The sequence below is a fragment of the Aphelocoma coerulescens genome, assembly GCF_041296385.1.
Source record: "Aphelocoma coerulescens isolate FSJ_1873_10779 chromosome Z unlocalized genomic scaffold, UR_Acoe_1.0 ChrZ, whole genome shotgun sequence".
NCBI classification, from domain to species: Eukaryota; Metazoa; Chordata; class Aves; order Passeriformes; family Corvidae; genus Aphelocoma; species Aphelocoma coerulescens.
The window spans coordinates 53,415,868-53,438,395 of record NW_027184085.1 but is presented as its reverse complement, the minus strand read 5'-3'; the positions used below and the strand labels follow the sequence as shown (position 1 = coordinate 53,438,395).

At 41.6% G+C, this 22,528-nt stretch overlaps 2 protein-coding genes across 2 annotated transcripts in view; one reads left to right on the top strand and one right to left on the bottom strand.

Annotated features, from left to right (window-relative positions):
- Positions 1-4,518, top strand: part of LOC138103877 (atrial natriuretic peptide receptor 2-like) — a 41,960-nt gene extending 37,442 nt beyond the window's left edge. The window contains exons 20-23 of the mRNA XM_069002487.1: positions 552-704; positions 1,328-1,426; positions 3,716-3,807; positions 4,369-4,518. Of these exons, the coding sequence (XP_068858588.1) occupies positions 552-704; positions 1,328-1,426; positions 3,716-3,807; positions 4,369-4,518 (494 nt within the window). The remainder of the gene's footprint in view (positions 1-551; positions 705-1,327; positions 1,427-3,715; positions 3,808-4,368) is intronic.
- A 10,028-nt stretch (positions 4,519-14,546) lies between these two features.
- TMEM215 (transmembrane protein 215) lies at positions 14,547-15,305 on the bottom strand. The gene has a single exon (XM_069002222.1). It carries the CDS (start codon positions 15,303-15,305, stop codon positions 14,583-14,585), a length of 723 nt encoding a protein of 240 aa, XP_068858323.1. The 3' UTR covers positions 14,547-14,582.
- Positions 15,306-22,528: the final 7,223 nt, after the last annotated feature.

The window sequence follows — 22,528 nt, the reverse complement described above, 5'->3', positions numbered from 1 at the left end:
TCAGGTGCCGTAGATTTACAGGGATTGAACTACAGCAGCAGGTCTCATGTAAATGCAAGGTTTATCATTCTCACAGTCATGGTTCTCCAGGTCAGCACCCTGGGACCCCCAGAACTCATCATCAGTGTTTAAAGCATAGTGCAGGAAGCATAGGACAATGCCTAGTTGGAGTCATGGCCTTTTTTTATTATATCTGCCCAATGACAAAAGGTACTGAACAGCTACATTTGCACTGCCTGTCCCACTTTAAGAATTCTCAGTGGAGGGGAGGATGGAGAAAGAAAGGGTTGGAGGGAATAAATCTTATGTAGAAGTAAGAAGGAAATACAACCTTTTTCAGACGTAAGGTAATTCCACACATGAGCTGTTGCCCTAGCCTTCATTTGTTTCTGGCTTTCTTTGCTCAGCAGGCACAACTGTGCCTTGGGACATGAAGAAATAGGGCTTCTTTCTTTTTTTTATCCTTTAAATTTTTTTTTATTGTAGGCAGCATACTTTAGTAAATCTGTGTGTAATGCCAAAGGTTAACACAGTTGTACTGTTGTGTTAAGATATGGTGGTGTCAGGAGTACCCAAGGAGAATGGGATCCTTCATGCTGGTGAGATCGCAAGCATGGCTTTAGACCTTCTGGATGTCTGCAAGACTTTTAAGATCCCACACAAGCCCAATACCCTCCTAAAGATAAGAGCAGGAATACATTCAGGTATGTTGAGAAAGCTGCAAATGAGTCTTCCTCTGGCTTAACAAATGCATCTGTAGTGGTCATTTCCTCTCCATTTAAAATAAAGTTAATTTTTTGATATGGGATGGAACACATCATAGAGATCATCCCAACAGAGTAAATTATTGGATACTGGGATATTGGTACCTCAGTTTGGAGTACAACATTGGAAAGATCCCACAGCTCCAGTGCATTTGCTGATGTGAGTTAGAACTGCCATTCTGTATCTGTTACTTGTCCTTATCAGCTGTTCTCTCAAAATAGTGAGTTTTTTCTTGACACTCTGCTCTAGCCTTCACTCTCAGATGCCCAGCTCCCTGATTTAATCTGATGTATGACTGCAACTCCTTGATAGACAGCCAGTTGGACATGTCCTGTGCAGTCCAGCATCTCCCAATTAAACAGCTTACACTGACTTACCAAGAAATCATATTTTTTATGTTTTAAATCACTTGTAAGACAGATGTGTAACCCATGTAAAGACAATACTGACAGTCTTTATCTGGTTAACAAATTAGATATAAGATAGTGTAGGAAGCAGCCATAAGGCTGTATGACCATGTGATTTATAAACACAAAATATCTTGTTTTCTATTTCTTAACAGGGGCAGTTGTAGCTGGAGTTGTTGGAACCAAAATGCCACGGTACTGTTTATTCGGAGATACTGTGAACACAGCTTCCAGGATGGAATCTACCAGTGAAGGTAATAAGGAAAAAACTGCAGGTGGGGTTTTAATCATCCCTGAATTAGTTCTTAAAAAATGTTAGGCTGAGTTTTGAGTCCTGACCTATTCCAATGATTGCAAATCCTTTAAGGATATAAGGAGGTCCTTGATTTCTGGGTCCAGTCTGCCTAGGGACAAATTATGAGAGTGATATTCTCTACAACCATTTTTGTAATCAGATCCCATTATTTCTCAATTCTCCGAAAGGGATTTTTGCGGCTTTGAAGTTCTCTACAGTAAAAAAGGTAAGAATAAAATAAAATGAGAGGCAAGTGGTTATGTTCACTGTTTCTATTTGTTGCTCACACACATCTGGATTTATGGTAAAAATATTTTCATTACTCCTCTTTTACTGCTGATAACTTTCTCTAATGGAGAACACAAGAAATAGTAGAACACTATGGGAGCTGTGTCTGTGTTTAACCAGTATAGAAGATTATGTATGTGTCCTCTAGAAAAGAGTTTAAACAGAAATTTTGTGGAGGTATTCTCACTGCTTCTTCCCAGGAGATAACAGAGCTCCAAGTTTACTTAGCAAGCTTCATCTTTATCCAATATGAACATTTGAACCTCAGATTCGGAAATATTTTAGCTGACCTACAAGAACTGAGAGAAAAAAAAGATAGAGTGATTCAACATCAGAGAACCCTGATGTCTTGCATCCTTTCATTCATGAAATGAAGCTGTAGTAGTTTTATGGCTCACATTGCAATGCATTGTAAATGGATTTGAACTAGCCACATACAAGATTCTTCAAGTTTAATTTCATGATAAAAACTGTTGCTTTCAACATCTATCATGATCCACTAAAAACAAGGCAGAAAGGCAGAGGAATGGTCCTAAATGATGTATTTGAAAGTTTTGAAAGGATTTGAGAATCACCAGCATCCATTCCTTCTCACCATTTTTATTTTTCCAAAGCAAATGCTAACCTGGATGGAACAAATATAACTTCATTTTCTTTCTGTCAGTCTCCAAGATAACTCCTTTTATACTCCTTGTGTCAACTTATCTGAACTCCTTTAAAACTAATACCTTCAAAATCTGCTTCCATCATTCATAGGTTATCTTTTGTTCTGTATGCCCGTCTCTTTCTCAGATGGTGCATCAATACTATAGACTTAGGAATGAAGACAACATTTTATCTTTCAAGCCTTTATTTTCTCTCCCTCTTTTTCTGACTACATACATCTGAGGACCTCAAATTACATTACCATGATTTAAACCTAAGATGATTGCTTTAAAATCGATTAATTACTAGCAATGTGCATTAGAAATGCTATCACCTGGAATCTGAGTGCTAGTGTCTTGTTGTCAAGCAGGATGACAAGTTGAAATATAATGTATTTACTGCAAAGAATATTTCTGAGATATGTATCTATGTATGTTGACATATCTCCTGATCTACAGGCAATGTTCTGAGACTCTAAAAAACATTTAAACAAATAAAAGTGGGCATATAAACTGTCATTTTCTGCTACAAGAAAAATCAATTACACAATCTTAGCCAGTCCTACTATCATCTGGGATGTTTTTTAAACAAAAAAGCATAATGATTGACTCTGTGTCACAGAATGTTACAGGTGAAAAAACCTGGTTTTTAATTTTTTTAAATTTTGACAAAATTTTGCTTTCCAGCAAAAGTAGAATTTCTTCTAGCTGTCCTGCTTCTTGGTCCTTGCTCCATCATTTTCAAAAAGCAAGACAGGTGAGGTTTACATGGTTTACATGAAGATAAAATCTCAACTGGGGAAAAATCACCTTTTTAAAAAAAATGTGGAATTATGTTAGTATTGTCTCTTCCAACTGTCTTAATTTACAGGTTTGGAGTCAGAGCAAGGATGGCTGTATCTTTAATGTTTAGAGTTTGCTGAAAACTATATATGCAAAGAAAGCACTGGCTCTTTATTTATCAGGAGGTAGAACTGTGTATGGTTTTCTTCACCAGATGAAAAGGATGCTCATTAGTAGCACAGAGAGACAACTGTGAAGAGTTACACAAATATTATTAGATGCAGAATGTGAAGAATAGTGTTTGTTGAAAGCTCCATATTTGTCCTGAGATGCTCTCACAAACAGTCCAGGATACTGGAGCTTGTGTGCAAACATTTCAAATAACAAATAACAAGGAATTAAATCAAAGACCTGAAAAAAAACCCAAGGGGGAGTTCCTTAATGAGTCTTGAAATTTTTGACACACTTTGGGAGATTGATCTGTCTTAGATGTACAAATTGTTTGCTAATATGATATTTATCTTTCTTTCCAGCTCTTAAAATACAATGCAGTTCAAGGGCGTACCAGCTGTTGGAGCAGATTGGAGAGTATGTGTTAGTATGCCGTGGGAATTTACAAGTCAAGGTGTGTATGCAACATTTATACTCAGCTTTTCAGAGAGGAGAGTGTGAAAGTACTCTGGTGTCCCTGAATTTTAACCCATGCAGTCCCCTGTATCTTCTAGTCCTCTACATCTCAAAGTGCTTTGGTTAGACTAATTCCTGTGCCTGAAGAGAGCATGTTCAAGTTCTAAGACAGGGCCAGTTCCATGTTCACAGGACAAACCTGGTAAGTCAGAGATGAAGGACTTAGTCAAGCTTGGAAGTCCTGCATGGCACATTCACTGTCACAACTGCCTGAAATCAAAAAAAGGTCTTTCAGAGACATCACAAATCATCATGTGAGTTCCACAAGAGAATTAACATACTTGTGGACCCTGTTTTGGATGGGACTTCAAAGAATTGTTTTAACTGATACTACTGCTATTATCTTTTAAGGAAAGGTTTTATGCCTCATTTTTCCTCTATGTAAAGTGGCTGACAGGCACATGTTTCTCCTTTTGGGATTTGTTTTGAGTTGTAGTAAGAAAATTATTTCATAAATGATGGATAGTGTTATAACCTCATGACTAATATTCTTTCTTAGGGGAAAGGAGATATGGTTACATACTGGCTTGAAGGTAAGAAAGCCTCTGTTACCCAGAAGGCAGTCACCAGCACTTCTGTGACTCCTCAAGATGCCAACAGAGCTTCATATAGTCCGATACCAGCTGTCCTTACCGGTGATCCTCTCTGAAGTCCTGCTTCCTAGTCACTCATTAACTCCAGTATCCCTTCTGCTTTCAGTCTGTTAGGTCATCCTGCTAAATTAGAAAATTTGAAAAGAGATAATACACCCCTTTGGCCTTGTGAATGTATTAGCTCAGGCTTTATTAACAGGTGTGTCTCCCAGAAATGGCACTGAAAATACAGAAAAGCAAAAAACTCATCTTAAGGAATAATACATAGAACTGCCCCACCAGCTACCAGGGCAGAAGGTAGCTCCCAATGTTACTTCTTGATTTGGTTTTGATGGGAAATCCTCTGCCAGCAGCCACCATGACTTCAAAATCAGCTGGCTGGACATTCCAGCCTGTGAGGTGCTCCTACAGGAAAGGAGACAGTGTAGTGTTGCTGTTTAGTGGTATCAGAAACCTTATGGGTGTGGTTGGTTTTGTGCTGTGAAAAATGAGGTGTGTATTGTGTGACAAAGTAAGATCCGTCAAAAGAGGAGGATGAAGCAGAGAAATTATAGTGGATACAAACTGAAACAAGAATCTGTACTCCTACTTTCATTTAATCTCCATTGTCTGGGGCATAGAAAAAAGAATTAAGAAGGAAGTCTGCTGTTTCCATGCAGCCAATTCCTAGTGACACCTGCCATCTTGTTGCAGAGACATAAAAATCTTGGGAGAGAAATGCAAGACGTATGCTGTTACTAAACAGGATAAAGTTCACTACAGCTGCTCTTGTCTTTGGCTGCTCTGGGATTTCTCTGAAAAACAGCTCTTAACATTAGCTGATGTTATGGAGTTGCTTTGATTAAAGTGGCAGTGAACCTACTGTTGCTGGATAGCTGTCTGTCAGTGAAATCAGGCAGCCCTCTGAGTCACTGTGTAATTTAGGACACAGTTTAGGAAAGGTCATTCCTGAGCCAGTATTTCCTGTAAAGAGAGAACTATCCTACAAGTGGAGTAATCTCTAGATGAGCATGATTCTGTGAGCACTGCTGGTGTTGGCTTTCTTTAAACACTTACCTTTCAGGGCTAATATATTTTGAAGAGTTTAGCCAGTTCCAGTTCAACTGATTAGCAAACAATCCAACAGCATAAGTGAAACAGAGACAAAGGATATCAAGTCACAGCAGTTCCACCATAATGTGAACTAGACTGGATAAAGCTAACTGGGAGGAGATAAAAAGGAAGGACTTTGAGTGACATAGCACCACTTACTCCTGCTTATTCTGCTCTCTTACCCTCCAGTCTGTCCCTGATCCTAGGTACAAGTACAAAAACATGCATGAAGTTGCAATTTTTCTGGTATAGATTTGTGCAGTTTAAACAAGCAACTGACTGCTTGTTCATATTGCCATGTAGCTAGCATAGCCACAACTTTTAATTGCAAGTATGTGCTGTGTGATAGTGATAGGAGGATCACACTACAGTCTTTCTTTGGCTTCTGTGAGAATTAAATGCAGCAGTAATGATAGATTTTTCAGGGATGCCTAACAGAGGTAGAAAGTTAAATCCTTCCAAATTATGGGAGATTTTTCGAAATACATAGAAAAGATGTAGAAAATTCTGAGTGAATTTATGTCTCAAGAAGTGTGTGACATTCTGTATCTGCCATGGATACAGAATGGTTCTGAATGGAACCAGAATCTCAGCACAGGAAACAGACACAGCTGACTTTGGCACATGCGATCCCAACATAAGAGTCCCGCCAAATTTTTTTAAATCAAAATTTTTAATTGGTTTCACATTTTTTATAGGCTTTCAAATTCCTTTCTCTGTTTTTAATTTTCATATTAGAAGGTACAGTAAATTTACTGTTTTTGTAATCTTAGCAGAATAAACTTTTCAGTTATCAGTAGTCCAGAGATATCCTCTAATACAACTATTTCTGTTATCCAAATGCTATCTAGAAATTGTGAAACTCTCTGCTGTATTATAGTGCTTCATGTTGTATTAAATAGTTTACATTATTCTTTTAATGAGTTTGGATTTGATTACATTTTTATTTAAAAGGTGCATATCGTTATCAAATGTGGATGTGAAAGCATATGCTTTGTCTGTATAGTATAGTTTTAACTCCTTTGCTTTATTTTAATGTTGTCTATAGAATAAAAACTTTAAAACACATGTCTTATGAGTTTAAAATCTTCTAAATAGAAATGAGTGATGAGGGACCAATAGAGAGCTTGCTGGATTGACAGCTTTCACCACTGACAAGTTCTTGGGTAGTATTCAAGTTCTGCTGAAGACAGCAGAGATTCTTGCTGACTTCAGGAGGCTTAGAGCCTGGTGGTTTTTTGTAAAAGAGGTACAGTTTGAAGAGTGCTTGTGTCAGCCTACCTCAGTTTTATTGTTACTTCCTGATCCTCTCCTCAAACAGAGCATCTCCAGAATGAGAACTAGATTATTTTCAGGACCGTTGAATCTGTCATAACTGTCCTGCAGCTTCAAGCAGTAGTCCTTATTAATGTCTGTTTTTCTGATGACTGTGATGATATGACCAAATTTGGAAGATAGAAGTACAGTAGTGAACATTACAGATAAAAACAGAAGTGTCCTCAGTCAACTTACAAGTATTTTAAGATTAATTTCAGACATTTTGACGGATGTAGTCAATGACTACAGCCATATTTCAGATGCAGGAAAGCATTTACCAGCTGGTAAAGCTGAAGTATGATAACCAGCACAGTGCTCATCTGTGAGATGCTTTAAATCCACAGAGATTCACATCCCAGATTTGGAGCTAGTCAGCTAATTCTAGCAAGCATTCTTTTCTAAAATGGTACTCTATACTAGAAGTATGTGATGTGTTCTTCCTTTTCTTGATGATTATACCCTTGCCAGAAAATGGGAAAGCAATTGCAATAACAGAGCTGAAGAAGTGAAGGTGGTATGTACTTTATAGATCACTTCATTTCTTCACTCAGTGGCCATTCATTTTCTACAGTCATGCAAGATAATACAGAGGATAGTAACACTCTATTCACGTTGTGGTGATTTTATGGAAAGATTGTGCATTCTGATTATTGTTTATTGCAGCTCTATCTACCTGGCAGTGAGAATGCAGGCAGGAACATTAAAAAAATCACACAACACAAAAACTGACTTATGAAAGTCTTTTATTAGATTGATAAACCTTCACTATATTGTTTAAACTTGAATATTGAGGAACAGACTGAATAATCACAATATTTTAAAAAATCACAACAAGTAAAGCCAAAAATTCATTAATGTATTTCCAAGTGTAAAACTTCCCAGATTTTATTCACACCATGGGCATTGGAAAAAGACTGTTTTGCCACCAAAAAGTTATTCTTTATCCCCTAGATTAGGTAGCAAACATATTTTAATTAGTTTGTTATTGGTGTGTGTGGGGGGGTCTCTGGTTCCAAGGCTCTTTTTTTTGTAAACAAAAAGTTATCTGCTTCCTTGTACAGCTAATTAATCAAATCAAATAAATTAATTTATTTAAATAAAAGTGAAGTGAAATCAGGTGTCCTTTGCAAACAATGCAGGGGCATAAAATGAGTGTTAAGCCTGACTGTGCTGTCAAAGGATGCAGCAGCTCTTTAAGATCTATGTCTGATCAGTATGATATTTCCCCAGCTTGTAGAACATCTCTCCCACCCACTTAGACCCCTAAAAATTACTAATAGCCCTTCCATCTGAATTGACCTCAAAAGTAGAAATCTTTGGTTTTTTTAAGAGTGTCTTTCTGGGGCTGTCCTTTCCAACCTGTAAAAAGACAAGGCTATGCAAGATTGTTCTGATTATACTCCAGCTGAGTACCATCTGCTTTTCAGCTAATGAGCACTTTGTCTTCCTAATTCCTCTCCCAATTCTTCCCTACTTCAGTATAAAACGTTGCATTGTACTTTCTTTTTTTTAAATTCTAAATTGGAATTCAAAGATAAAATGTTTTGCAATAAAATATTCTCTCCAAATAAAATATGGGAAAATTGCCTTTCCTCTCAGTGTAAATTTTGGTTTAAATTTAAATGCACTTTCTGATGTAGAGACATAAAACGACCAGAGTTTGAAATGTGAAAGAGTGGGTGTTTAGAATTTGTTTGAGTGGCAATCCTAATGACTGAAACCTTCCTAAGAACACCAATGAGTCTACATGACATTATTTAATGTCCCACAGCATAGTAACCACAGTCCTCTGGTTCACACAGAAAAACAACCTACCCCACCTTCTTTTTTGTACGTCACCTTTCCACTGCACTTTGTCTTAAACACTTATGCGATCCTTTTTGGAACTGAATTCCAAAGACTGGATTCAACAGTTTTCATAAAGCACTAAGTTTGACCTTGAAGGTCCACATGAAATGCTTAGTGTTACACCTTCGTGAAATCTGCCCTGGATTTCAACAGCAACAAAACAAGTACTTCCTACCAGTGAGTGCCAAATACGAAGCTAATGTGGGAGCATCCTTATGTTCATGACTGTGCACAATTGCTGATTACTATTGCATTTCATACTAAAATACAATAGTGGGAAAATAAGTGTTTTGATGAGATCTAAAACCAGCTCCCTACTACAGGGTAATTTCTTTCCTGTAGTTCTTGTATCATGCCTTCGGGCAGGAAAACATTCTCTGTCCCCACCTGAGGAGCCATCTGGGTAAGCTACCAAAGATACAATGCACACATGGAACAGAGCACTAAACATACTGCCTTTGTGACTAGAATTTAACACAGTTAACCTGACAAAGTAATGAAATCCTGTGTGTGATGCCTTTTCGGTTCCTTTTGCTTTTATGAAGACCTCTTCTGTTCTACTCTTACTAGAATATGTAAGAGTACAGAGCCAGATTTTCAAAGTGGTTAACCCTTTTTTCACTCCCTAAAGAGTGAAAAGGACACTTCAGGTTGAAAAAAATGCTAGAACTGAATCTTTCAGAATTGACTAAAGGTTCAGGGCTTTTATGAATGGCTTGAGGAAATGCTGAATGCAAAGCACTGGAAAAATTCTGATTTCAATTACCAGGATTTCCCGGTGGCCATACTGAAACACAGACCTGGCATGTCTTAACTCTGTTGGAAGAACTATGTGTTCTTAAAGAGCCACAACAGAGTTGTTCTTAGAAAAAGTTTTTTTCTCCTAAAGAACAGAAGAAATTTTAAATTGCACCAACAAGCTTGAGGCAGAAAAGTTGGGTAAGGTGTTGCAAAAACACCTCTGAGGAGATCTTAAATTAATATGTTGCTATGATTGTGCATTCTGTTTCCTGCCCTTGCAGACAAATGTATAGCATATATACACACACCCATTCAGGGTACATTTTGTAAGCAAAAACATTAAGCATAAGCACTTCTGTGTATCTGACACAAGGCTAATCCATGCAACTGTTCTGAACACAAAATACATAAAGATTTAAAAACTAATGAAAACTGCATCTCCATATCTGGTAACAGTACAGAAGGTCTGAAATTCTACCACTGATAGGACTGCTAAATTAAAGGTAATGCTTACCAATGAAAGCTTGCCAGGGTGCATGAAAAGTGACTTCTCAATCCACTCTCTGTGTTTTCCAGACATAAAAGAGCCCCTACCACCAGAGAATTAACACACCCGCTGACAGCTCTCCCAGTAGGGATTGCATGTTCAGACTGGCTGCAGAATGGAAACAGGCTCAGCATGAGCTGCTTTGCAGCTGATGCCCCATGCTGTGTGTCAAGAGAACACCTCTAGCCTACATATTAGGAAACTCCTCCACAAGTTTTAATACAATTGATATTAGAAGCATAGATAGAAACCTTTCAGGACTCAAAAGTTTCCTATGCCATGGCTTTACTGGCAACATGCTGAGAGTCAAGGTCCTGTATGCTGATTGTGCTCTGCAAGTAAATAGGTTAGTCTCTACATGCACACAAAAATCAGGTTGGAAGTGCTTGGTGGCCCGACAGACACCCACCTCTAACCCATCGCAAAATTCCAAGCTTTTGCTGCAAGAACTGACAATATAATTGAATGTCTCAACATAACAGCTTAGATTGGATGGATGATAAAGTGTCAAATTCTACCACCCTGGCCAAAAGCAGGAGCTCAGTCTGCCAACCCTGGTCTATAGCAGCAGAAATTGTGAGAGGGGGTCATAATAGCTGTTACTCCAGTAATTACAGCATAATAAATAGTTACTGGAGGCACAACTGCAGAGAGTTTGGATCAGAGGGGGGGGAACTGCCTCTGTAAGCGTATGACATTTCTGCAGAACGCAGATCAAGAATACAATACCAGTCCTGAGGGACACATACTCTAAGCACACTCACCTCTCGCTTGTTCAGTTCCAGGCCAAAAGGACCAGCTATTATTCTGCGCTCAGGAGGACAAAGTGCATGCTGATTAAAACTTCAAATTGTCTGTTAAAGACTTTACAGTGATCAGCTTGTACGACTGGAAAAATACTACTTGTGACAACAGAAATTTAAACAAAGCTACACAAAATTGCCTTTTGTTGATCTGCATATCATATTGTCTCTTAAAAGAAGTTATACTACACTGCACCACTATGATAAATGCTATTCCAAAAATAAAGTTTATATATCTTAGGAAACTTCTCTGAGTGTCCAAATTACTGTTTTCCTTTAAATGCTTTATACACCCTGTCATCCATACTTTAGGACCAAGCAATATGTGGTTCACAAGGCATTTATCCCCTAAGACTTTTATCCCCCAAACAGAGCTCCCCTACAACTTCATGTGTTATTTCAAAGAGAGCATTGAGGAGAGAAGTGGGACTTTGATCTGGTAGTTTTTTATAGCAAGAACAGAAAGAAGCTCTCATCTCTGGTCACAGTTTAGAATCACTCCCCAAGATGTGGTATCCTGAAGCCAAATTCTGACTAGAAGCTGCCTCTGAAAAGCAAAGTGATTATTCCTGCTTGCTCAGGTACTTGATCAGCACTGGTACCACAAGTTCTGGCATCCACATGAGCTGAATGAAAATAAAGTCCAAGGTGCTCTCTGATCTGGGCATGTTATCTGCATAAAAAATTTGAAAATGCTGTCACGATGTCTGTGATCAAATATGCAATAGATTTCTACTGGCAAAACTGTAAAAAGTTCACTTTATTAAAAATAAACAAAACCAAAATCACAAAACCCCCCAACAACAAAACCAAACAAACAAAGACCAAACCAAGCCCCCATAACACTTAACCCTCCCTAAACCCCAAAAAATTTAAAGCCCTTTCATTTTCAAATTAACAAATTCATACTTTTAAAATGGCCAAGTTAATCCATTTCCATTTCATTCTCTGCTAAACTAGCAGGAGAGAATGGAAAAATAAAGAAGTTTCAGAGGCAGTATAATTTTTTTCTCTAATTTCGAATTCTCGCATATTCAATAAACAAATTTAGTGGATTATGGTATATTAGCCTGGAAATATTGCTTAAAGTTGTATTTTATTATGAAATCTTACCTCAGCTGAATGCATGGAAGGATGACATTGCCTGTAAATATCACATTTTAAACATACATTTTTTTATACCTCTTTCTGTATTATGGGAAGTTTTCACTCCCATTAAACTTTGCTTTAATACAAGCATTCTCTTGTTTTTACACTGAGAATGGAATAAAGCACATGGCTCAGATCTGCATGTCTGTATATCAAGTTACATATTTACTATTCCATTTGTCACTAGAGTTTGCTGTCGTCTTGAAAAAATCCATGTAACTTTTGACAGAGAACATCTAATCCTAGACAAAATGGAAAAACTTGACTGCTTCCTATATATATTTGCAGAACTGTACAAATCTAGGTTCCCAGCAGGCTGGTGCCTTGCTCTCTTATGCAAGGCAAGCGATTACTCACAACCCTGTCAAAGGCAGCAGGCAAGACCCAGTATCCTGTTTTTGCATGGTGGGTCTGATTTTCAGGGATGCTGAGCACCCCCAATGAGACCCTCACCTGCTTTTCTCGGAAACAGAAAGCAAAAGACCCTACTCCTCATCATGTTCATCAGCAATATTTTAGCTGTTGGCTTCAGAGGTCATGAAATCAAACTTCCTAGTGCCAGTAAACACTTGCTCTGTACATTGCAGAATAAGGTCCTGCAGTGACTAATCCTAAGCAGGAGGCAAGCTGCTGACAACTGAGTACTTTTGTGTGGAAATTGAACCTGTCAGGGAGTGGGTCTGTTTCTGCAGAATTCCTTTGCTCATTGGATAAAACCTGTGCTGTGCAGAGTGCAGGTGTTAATTTATTACCACAGTACTGTTGCTGCATGCCTGAGCAGCAGAGCTGCCTGTAACCACCTATTCAGAGTCTTTGCCTGACTTAAACTAGCTAGTGTTTTCAGAACTTATCCTAATAGTATCCAGATGCCCCACCAAAGCCTGGACAACGTGTTAACATTTTATTTGGTCTGAAAGACACCAAGTTCTGCAACGTAAAAAAATAGTTTCCTCCTTCTGGACACCTCTTCAGAGACTGGTTGTCTGTTACGATTTGATGCAAGTTTCTCAGCAAACAAACAAACACACACATACACACACACAAATATATGTATAAAATTTACATTCACTTTCCAAACAATTCAATGGGCATGGAAAGCCTCATTTGAGTACAAAATTCCTTTCAATTTTCTACACAACATCTCAGGTTGCTATAAATGAAAGGCTGTTTTTCTTATTTCCTACTCTGGTAACTCAGTACATATCTCCAGTACAACTTATGGTTGACAAAAACCAGCTAAGTAGGAACAATTATTAAGACTTTCATCACACAAGAACTTTTTGGAGTTCTGGGAGTTTACTTATAGGAACTGGGGCTTTGTGAGATGCTAGCAAATTATTCTATGCTTTAGCAACCATTACCCTAAGTCCTTAACACTTAGCGTAGCTGCTTAGCACGCCCGTTGTGTTACACCACATCTCTGTTACCTACACCGTAGAGGTCAGGTAAGATGTTTATGCACAGCATGGAACATGCAATATAGTGTTGGACAGAATAGCCAGGATTTGTATTTCAGTATGTAAACTGCAGGCTCTGAATCTGAGTGGTTAATCCTCATTACTCACTTCACATTCTCTTGATATGTATCCATAAGCTGTGACAAAAACATCTATCAGTCAGGTCCTCTGTTCTCTTCCCCCAGCAAAGCATGGCTTTGAGACCCCTGAGTGGACTGTCACCATGCATTCCCCATACAGAAACATCTGGCATTTTAGAAAAGGCACAAGAAAATGGCATTTTCAGAAGAGTCAGATCCCACTCTGAACATAACTCACAGACGTCTATTCCTGAAGCGATTTTTGAGGTACTGAAACATATTTTAAAGACCTGAGTTCACTGACATCTGCTCCTAGTCTCTGCAAGAACTGTGTCATGTTAATGTTGCATTCTCCTTGTCAAGTATGCCTCTAAAGCCCAAAAGTGTTAGAAACATTCCAGTGAACTCAAGACCAGTGGAAAATTAAGTTAACACCTTTATGTTCATGCTATTGATGATGGGTTGGTCTTTGAAAACCTAATCTGGTTCTTTGAGCCCATCTGGTTCCAAGGAGTCTTTCAGAAGAGCCCATGGGGTTAGGATATCTATTCCTTGACACAAAGGAAAATAAAATCCTGCCAGGATCAAGGGAGAAAAATGACTTCTACATTCCCTAACATCAGCCAGCTATTGGAGTTTATGCTGACATCTCTCAATCCCTCCCAAAAGGAAGTGACAGTACTTCAAATACTTATTCAGCCATAGAGCACCACATTCTTTCCTACAGACAGCTCCAGAGTTTCATTCAGCTCTTGATCTCAGCTGACAGCCACTGCTGCCCTCAGTGTGCCTACAGGCTTGGGTACAATAGGCAGCAGGAAAACAAAAGGGAGGGAAAGGGAGAAAATGAAATTAAAATGCAATTTCTTTTTTTCCAAAATGAAAAATTGAGTTCTTTAACCTTTAAACATGCTTGTTTACTTACAGAAAGTGTACTTCAGGCACAAGAGGTTTGAGTATCAGTCACATAACATGTTAAATTGAAATAGTATCGGGATTGTCCCATGCAGTCAGCTATATTATCCCCTATCAAGAAGTTGAAGTGGCAGTTTTTGTATACATACATATATATAAAGTATGCATCTTTCACACAATGGTCTCCTGGTCTGAGTTGACTCCAGTGGGGTTTATGTAACAACAGTACCTGTCATAAGGGCTGCTATCCTTGTAAGAGCAGACAATGATACTGTCTTTAGGAGCCACAAAAATGTTGTCTTCAATGTCAGGGCAAGGAGTGCTGTCCCTGCTGGGAGAAGAGCTCTTCTTCTCCAAGGCACTGTATGTGGAGCCATCTCCCACGAACACATTCTCTGGCATCTCTGGGTAACAGCTCTCCAGGTATTTCAGCATCTCCTCCTGCTCCACCTTTTTGGTGAGGCTCTTGCACTCTGCCGTGGCAGCGGCGGTGGTGCTGGTGGTGCAGATGAACACGGTGTCCTCTCCCCTCAGCCCTCTCCTGTCCTTGCGGTAAGCTTTCCTGGCCAGCTCGTCACAACTTCCCTTGCCAGACTCCAGGTCCGAGGGGGTCCTTAGCAGCTCCATGACATCCCGGTCCTTGACTTCCTTACAGCACGGACGCATGTTCTCGGGACATTTGGTGCAGCCGTCGGTCTTTCTGGTGAGGGCAATGGCGGCGATACCCGGCAGGCAGATGGCCGGCCCGATGGCCAGCAGCGGGATATCTCCCAGGGTCTCTCCCTTGATGCCAGACACGGTGAACATGAAGCCGAACACCAGAAAGACGCTGACCAGAGCCACCACCAGCCCCGTCCGGGGGTTGATGTCATCGGGTCTCAGGGTCCGCGCCATCCAGCTGGTGCGCACGGGGACGCTTCCCTCCACCGGAGCGCCCCTCGGGGCAGAGGACAGACGCTCCCCGGCAAGCTTCCGAAGTTTCCCGGACAGTGAGGCGCGGAGGACCCCGACCGCCGGCACGGCTCGGCTTTCCTTCGGTGCAGCCGCAGACGGAGGGCGGGCCGGGGCCGGGAGCTGTCCTGCCTCCTGCCTCCTCCCTCGCTCCCTCCCTCCCTCGCTCGCTCCCTCGCTCCCGAGAGCCGGTCGGAGCGGATTCCCCGCTTGCAGCCCCGCCGCGCCCTCCCACGCTGGCAGCGGGCGCAGGGGGTTCAAACCCTGCCGGAGGCCGGGGGTAGAGAGACCGGGCGGCTTCCAGCAGCAGCGGCCGGGGAGGCAGCTGCCGCGAGGGTTCACCTGCCCGGCCTCCACCTCCTCGTCCTCGTCCTCGCCCGGCCCCACCGGAGCCCCGCACAGCCGTGAGTACGCGCACCGCCCGGCGCGGGATGCTGCGGGGCCGGCGCGGGGGCTCAGCGGGGTTGCCCCTACCTGATGGCCACCGCTGCTTGGCCGGCCGCTGCCGCCACCCCGGGCAGCCTCTCCCTCTGGGGCGAAGGGGAGCGGACCCCCGACGGGCGTCCTTCCTCGGGAAGCCGAGATGTGCATCCTCCGCAAGGACCCTCGCACTTAAAGCCTCTTCTTCGGTGAGGACGGGGCTTGCGAAGTAAATCCTCTCCCGGACAGACGGCAGTCCTGCCTCGAGTCTTCTCCCGAGTTAGGCACAAGTGGAGAGCAAGGCTTCAGGAGATGCTGTGCTGCAGCTGGATTTCATCCTGAAGGTGGCCCTTAGGGATAAAGCCTCTCCTGATATTATTCCCTGCCCAAGAGTGAACATAGATGTTGGGGTTCCCTTGGTATCCATGGCCTGCCGACTGTGATGGTGACGTTCTGTCCCTGTGATTTGATGCACTTCAGTGATGGTAATTTGAAGTAAGCACCACCAGCAGAATGAGTATAGAAAAGGATCTCAAACAGGTGGGAATGTGGAAAGGCAGCAGCATGTTCAGGCAGGTTGCCAGTGATACAAAGGACTGAATGCTTTCACCTGGGGCAGAGATACTGGGAGATAAAAAAAGAGTGATACCAGACAGCTTCCAAGAAAATTCAGGTAACAGAAAAGGACACTCTGAACTAACAATCGTGAAACCATGGCTTCTCTAAGTTCTCCCATTAACATGATTCATTTTCCTCATACTACAAACTTGGAGAGCTCAGAGAAGCCAATTTAGAAAGCACTCAAATGTTTCTCAAGTCATGAAAAGCATGGGTTTTATTTACCCTCCCTACAGTACAACATCAACAGAGTACCTCTGTGTTGGAGGTTTCCAACTTGCCTTGCAGAAAGCAAGTCCAAGAATATAATTTCATAAGTGGGAACAACTCTTGCCTTACAGGATACTTTCTTCATAAACGGGCTGTCAAGATATAGTGTTTACTGTTTAATTTGCAGGATGAGTAAACAGGAGTAGAAGTATACACTGGGGAGAGTTTTTAAGTCTGTGGCAATGGCTTGTGTTTGAGATTAAAAGTTTGTAATGGACCGTGATCATTGTTTCAACTTGTCCTCCAGAAAATTGTCCAGTAAAATTCACACTGAACCTCTCACCTGTTGCAGAGTGGGCTGAAACAGGAATGTTTTGGACTCTGCTAGAAATACCTATCTTGACTGAAAGACTTAAAAATCAAAACCTTCCAGCTAGCACAAGTTAACTTCTACTTTTGCCACTGCAGGATTTAGCAGTATGAGAAATGATGGTAGTGTCTCAGCCCCTATTTTCCACAGTGAGAATTTGCTGTTTCTTTCCATCTGCTGTTATTCAGACACAGCTTTTATGTTCTCACAATGGAATGAATAATGCCTTTTTTTATCCATCAGCTAGATTCTGGATGAAAGAAAGTGATTAACCTTCAGCAAGCCTGTCCCACATAACTAAAATGTTGTAAAGTGTAAGTTATGAAGTTATGAGTATGTTGGTAACTAATGCCATGAAAGTCACTGTTCCTGCTCCCTGACCTTCCTTCACCTACCCTAGTGCATTTGAATAGTCTTTCAAAAAATTGGAAATTGTTCTTTTGTTGAAAAACAAATTATGATGCCTGGGAAAAGCAATTACCTGAAGCTGTATTCATCAACAGTCCTTCAGAGATAGAAAAAGAACACAGAAATGTAAATATTAGTGGCATTAGTGGAGGGGAAAATTGCTGTAACAGCTGAAGTACATGTCAGAATATCTAACAGGAGTAAAAATGGCCCTTCAAATTTAAGCAACAGGCTTACTGAGATGGAAGAGGGAACATCTACTTCAGAACAGAAAGCTGTTAGTGGACAGAAAAACACAGAAAATGTCAGGACAAAGGTGGAACTAAATGTCTTCAATTTGTCCCTTTGTGAGTGATTTCAAGACAAGATTGTGTGCTTCCAGTAGGAGGGGATAGAAAGGGAAAACAATCACCCAGTTCCAGGAAAGCATGCCACAATTGTTAAAATTGTCTTTCCAAGATAGGAATCAAGAGATCAGCAAGTGCTACTTAACACAACTAAGCAACAATGCAAATGGTTGAAATTTCTATCCTGTTCGTAACTAGAGAAAAAAAAAATTACTTCTTTGAGGTGAAGTATGTTTCTGTTCTGGTGCTGTACACAAAAATTAGGTACTCAACAGCTTTTTTACCTCAGTCTTCAATGGCAGCCTCTCTTCCCCCTTCTTGAGTGGATGGACAGCAGGATGGGGACTGAAGGAAAAAAGTGCTCTCTACTGTAATAGGTCAGGTCTGTGATCACCTGAAGAACCTGAACGTGTCATGGGATCTGATGAGATGCTGTGCTGGTTTTGTTTGGGATAGAGTTCATTTTCTTCACTGTGTCTGGTATGGGGCTATGTTGGCAATATAGAGGTGCTTACACAGAGCCAAGGCCTTTTCTGTTTTTTGTGCTGCCACACTGGTGAGGAAGTTGGGAGTGCCTGGGAGGTTGGGAGGAGACACAGCTGGGACAGGTGATCCCAACTGACCAAAGGGATATTCCAGACCATGTGACATCCTGCTCAGTAAACCAAATGGGGGCCAGAAGGAGGAAAGGTGGGAAATTTGGGGTGATGATGTTTGCTTGCCCAAGTCACTGTTATAGCTGATAGGGCCCTGCTCTACTGGAGATGGCTGAACACCTGCCCGCCCATGGGAAGCAGTGAATGCATTCCTTGTTTTGCTTTCTTTGTGTGGATTTTAGTGTCCCTATTTAACTGTCTTTATCTCAACCCGTGACTTTTCTACCTTTTACCCTTCTGATTCTCTCTCCAATTCCAGTGGTGGGGGGGGGGCGGGGGGGTGGTGAGCAAGCGGCAGCTGGGGCTTGGCTGCTGGCTGGAGTTAAACCGTGACAGATGCATCCCAGAGTCCCAAGGGAATTAGTTCACATAGTTGCCAAGCCACTCTCCTGGTACTTGAAAAGTCCTGACAGTCAGGTGGAGTCCCAGGTGACTGGAAGAGCAGAAATATTGGACCCATGTTTAAAAAAGGTAGGAAAGAGAACTCTGGGAGCTACTGATCTCTCAGCCTCCCTGGACTAACCTTTCCTATCAAAAGCTATCCAGTGCTCTCTAAATTGTCTAGAGAAGGATGTGATGGGTGGACTGTTCAGTGGATAAGGAATTGGTTGAACATATCCAGAGGGTAGTGGTCAATGGCTCCATCTTCACATGTAGATTGGTTATAGATGGTGTCCGTTAGGGATCTGCCTTGGGACAAATACTGTTTAATGTCTTTCTCAGTGATGGAGAACCATTGGCAGATTTGCAACCAACCTGCTTTGAGTGGTTTGAGTGTTGCTGTTGATGTACCTCAGGGATGGAATGCCATCCAGAGGGACCTGGACAAGCTCAAAAAGTGAACCCATGAGAATCTCATGAGGTTTAACGAGACCAAGAACAAGGTGCTGCACCTGGGTCAGGACACTCCCAGTATCAGCACAGGCTGGGGATGAACAGATGGAAAGCAGCCCAGAAGGATTTGGGAGTGCTGGTGGATGAGAGGCTGGACATGACCCAGCCATGAGCACCCACCCACAGCCCAGAAAGCCAAACGTGTCCTGGGCTGCATCCAAGGCAGCGTGGGCAGCAGGGGAGGGAGGGGATTCTGCCCCTCTGCTCTGCCCTGGTGAGACCCCACCTGGAACACTGCATCCAGCTCTGGGGTCCCAGCACAGGAAGGACATGGACCTGCTGGAGTGAGTCCAGAGGAGGCCACCAAGATGATTAGAGAGATGGAGCATCTTTCCTACAAGGAAAAGCTGAGAGAATTGTTGAACCTCATGAGATTCCCATGGGCCCACTTCTCTATCTTGTCCACATCCCTCTGGATGACATCCTGTCCTTCAGGAGTGTCAACCACACCACTCACCTTGGTGTCATCTGCAAATCTGCAGAGGGTGCACGTGATCCCTTCATCTGTGTCATTAATGAGATAGTAAACAATGCTGGAGCCAATACGGACCCCTACAGGATATACGGGAGATATGGGATATATGGGATACTGATGTCCATTGGGACTCTGAGCTGTTGACCACTACCCTCTGGATGTGACAGTCCAACCAACTCCTTATCCATCTAACAGTCCGCTCATCAAATCCATCTCTCTCCAATTTAAAGAGCAGGATGCTGTGAGGAACCATGTCAAAGGCTTTGCAGAAGATAAATGACATTCACAGCCCTTCCCTTGTCCACTGATGTAGTCACTCTATTCACTCTCTATTTCCAGTCACTGGGGATTTCTCCTGACTGCCATGGCTTTGCAAATATGGTGGAGCGTGATTTGGCAACTATACCAGCCAGTTCTCTCAGGACTTTCTGGGATGCATCTCAATGGATCCCATAGACATATATCCTCAGGTGATCATGAACATGATCTCTTAAGGAAGGAAGCACTTTTCTCACCCATCCCCCACCTTGCTGTCCATCCACTCAAAAGGTGTGGGAAGAGAGACTGACAATGAAAAAAGTTGCTGAGTATATCAGCCTTCTCTCATCCATTGTTACCCGTTTTCTAGTCGTGTCATCAGAGGAGTATGTTTTCAGCTATTTGGATAAGCAGCTTTAGATGTACTACATTCTTTTTGGTTTTCTTATGTAGGTTTGAGGACACAGATCAGAAAAAGATGGACCGAGCTGGATGTGGTGAAGAGAGTACCACTTGGATGACAGGTAATTTTTCCTGGTACTTCTTTCTTAAACCCTTTCTTAAACACATGTGCTGTTTTGTAGATGTGATTGTCTGCTTCAATGGCTTTTTGCAAGAGCAAAGCCTTACTCTGAGCAGGCAGTGCTGCAAAATCCATGGAAAAGTGTGTATGCCATATCTTTTATATCTTAAAGTTGAAAGATCAGGCAGAAGGAGTTTTGAATTAATACATTACAATGGACATCTGGCTTACCTATAAGATCTCAGCCATACCATGCAAGGACTCCACAAGCCCTTAATAACATCACAGGTAAAATTAGACTAATTTTCACCTTCCAAGCTCTGTGGCAATGCTAAAACTTGATACTGTTTCTGTGTATGGGATCATGTAAGTCCTATCTATAATTTGGATATGGAACATGGGACTTGTTTTGCTAGCAAGTTCTGTGTGGATTGGGATACTCAAGTTTCAAGCTTTTACACCAATGCACTTGTGCACATATTTGAGCCACCCTATTAGCTTGAGGAGACAGTCAGTCATTCTGCTGAGGTCACTGGCAGACACTTCAAACCTGCTCAAGAGCTGCTTCACAAAAGTCCTTCCTGTCTGCAGCAAGTAGTGCTTACTGAAAGTGGATGCTGAATGCGCAACATCCATCTCCAGGCCTTTTTGTACATTGTGTTTTCTTGGCAACACATACAAAAGGAAATACTTGACAATTTCTTTGTAATGTGCAACTATGTGCTGTGATCCTCATATACCTCAGTTAAGAGATTTTTTTTTTTCTCTATTTGAAAATGCTTATTGTTTACCTAGCTTCACATACCATAATTATCTTATTTATATTTCTTAGCGGGTTTGTGTAGCCACTTCTGATGCCTCTTCCATGCCTCTGGACTGCTCTCAAAGCCCCAGGCATTTCTCTGTGTCTTCATGTCCTCAAGCACAAGAAGTTCACCTGAGGGAGGATTTTTGTACTCTGACTGTTCACTCAAGCCCCTGGGTCTTGCTCTTTGTAGACAACCATTTGTGCTTGACTGCTGCTTGCTGGCCAATTGGCCAGATGTGGAAGGACTCTGCTGATGAGAGCATCTGATCAATAAACAAGGGGCAAAAGGGAAATAACAGATGCCTGAAGGGCTTGTGTTTTTTCACTGAGCCATCACACCAGGAGTGGGATTCAGAAACCCTGGTAGTGAGTCATGCATCCGTCTTGAGGTGACCTCGGGGACTTAGCAGAATTGCTGTGGAAGAGGTACAGGCTGCTGTATGAGTCATGGCATCAGGCAATAAATTAGCCGATATAATTCACTGGGAACTTTGTCTATCTGCATCGCTCTGCCTGATGTGCTCTTTCCCTTTGGGAAGCTTCTGATTAAATATACTTTATTTCTTCTATCGAAAATTGCTCACAAAAGATGCAATAAACTCAGGGGAGTCACCCACAAGTACTGTGTGTTATGCACAGTGGTGAATAATGGGTGGCTTGCTTTGTCCCAGAGAACATAGAAAACACTTCTTAAAGGGGGTCTCTAATTGAGTTGCTTGTCTGTGGAGAAAGAGGAAGGGAAAATAGGTCATCTTGACCTACCTCTGCAGAAGAAGCTAATAATTTTTGATATGCTGAAACACTTTTAAAGCCGTTTCAAGCATAATCATGTAGAAATGACCATGTATTAGTGTACTTGCAGTGACTAATTCTTTCTGTGAAGCTTGCTGGCATCCTTCCTGTCTGTTTAGGAAAATTTAGTACAAAACCAAGGGAACTGATCAAAAGGCTATGCATGTTCCTTGCAGGCTCTGGAAGATTGGAACTTTCCAAGCCAATTAAACTTGAAGCAAATTTAAATGGGAATGGATATCATCAAAGTCTATAGCTCATTAAAACAATGCAAATATGTCCTTAAAAAAAAATCATCCTATGCAAAGAAGCAAAGAAATCTTTGTCATAACAGTCCTGATTTCCTGGCCCATGATTATGCCACATCTGCACCTTTGTGAAGATGTG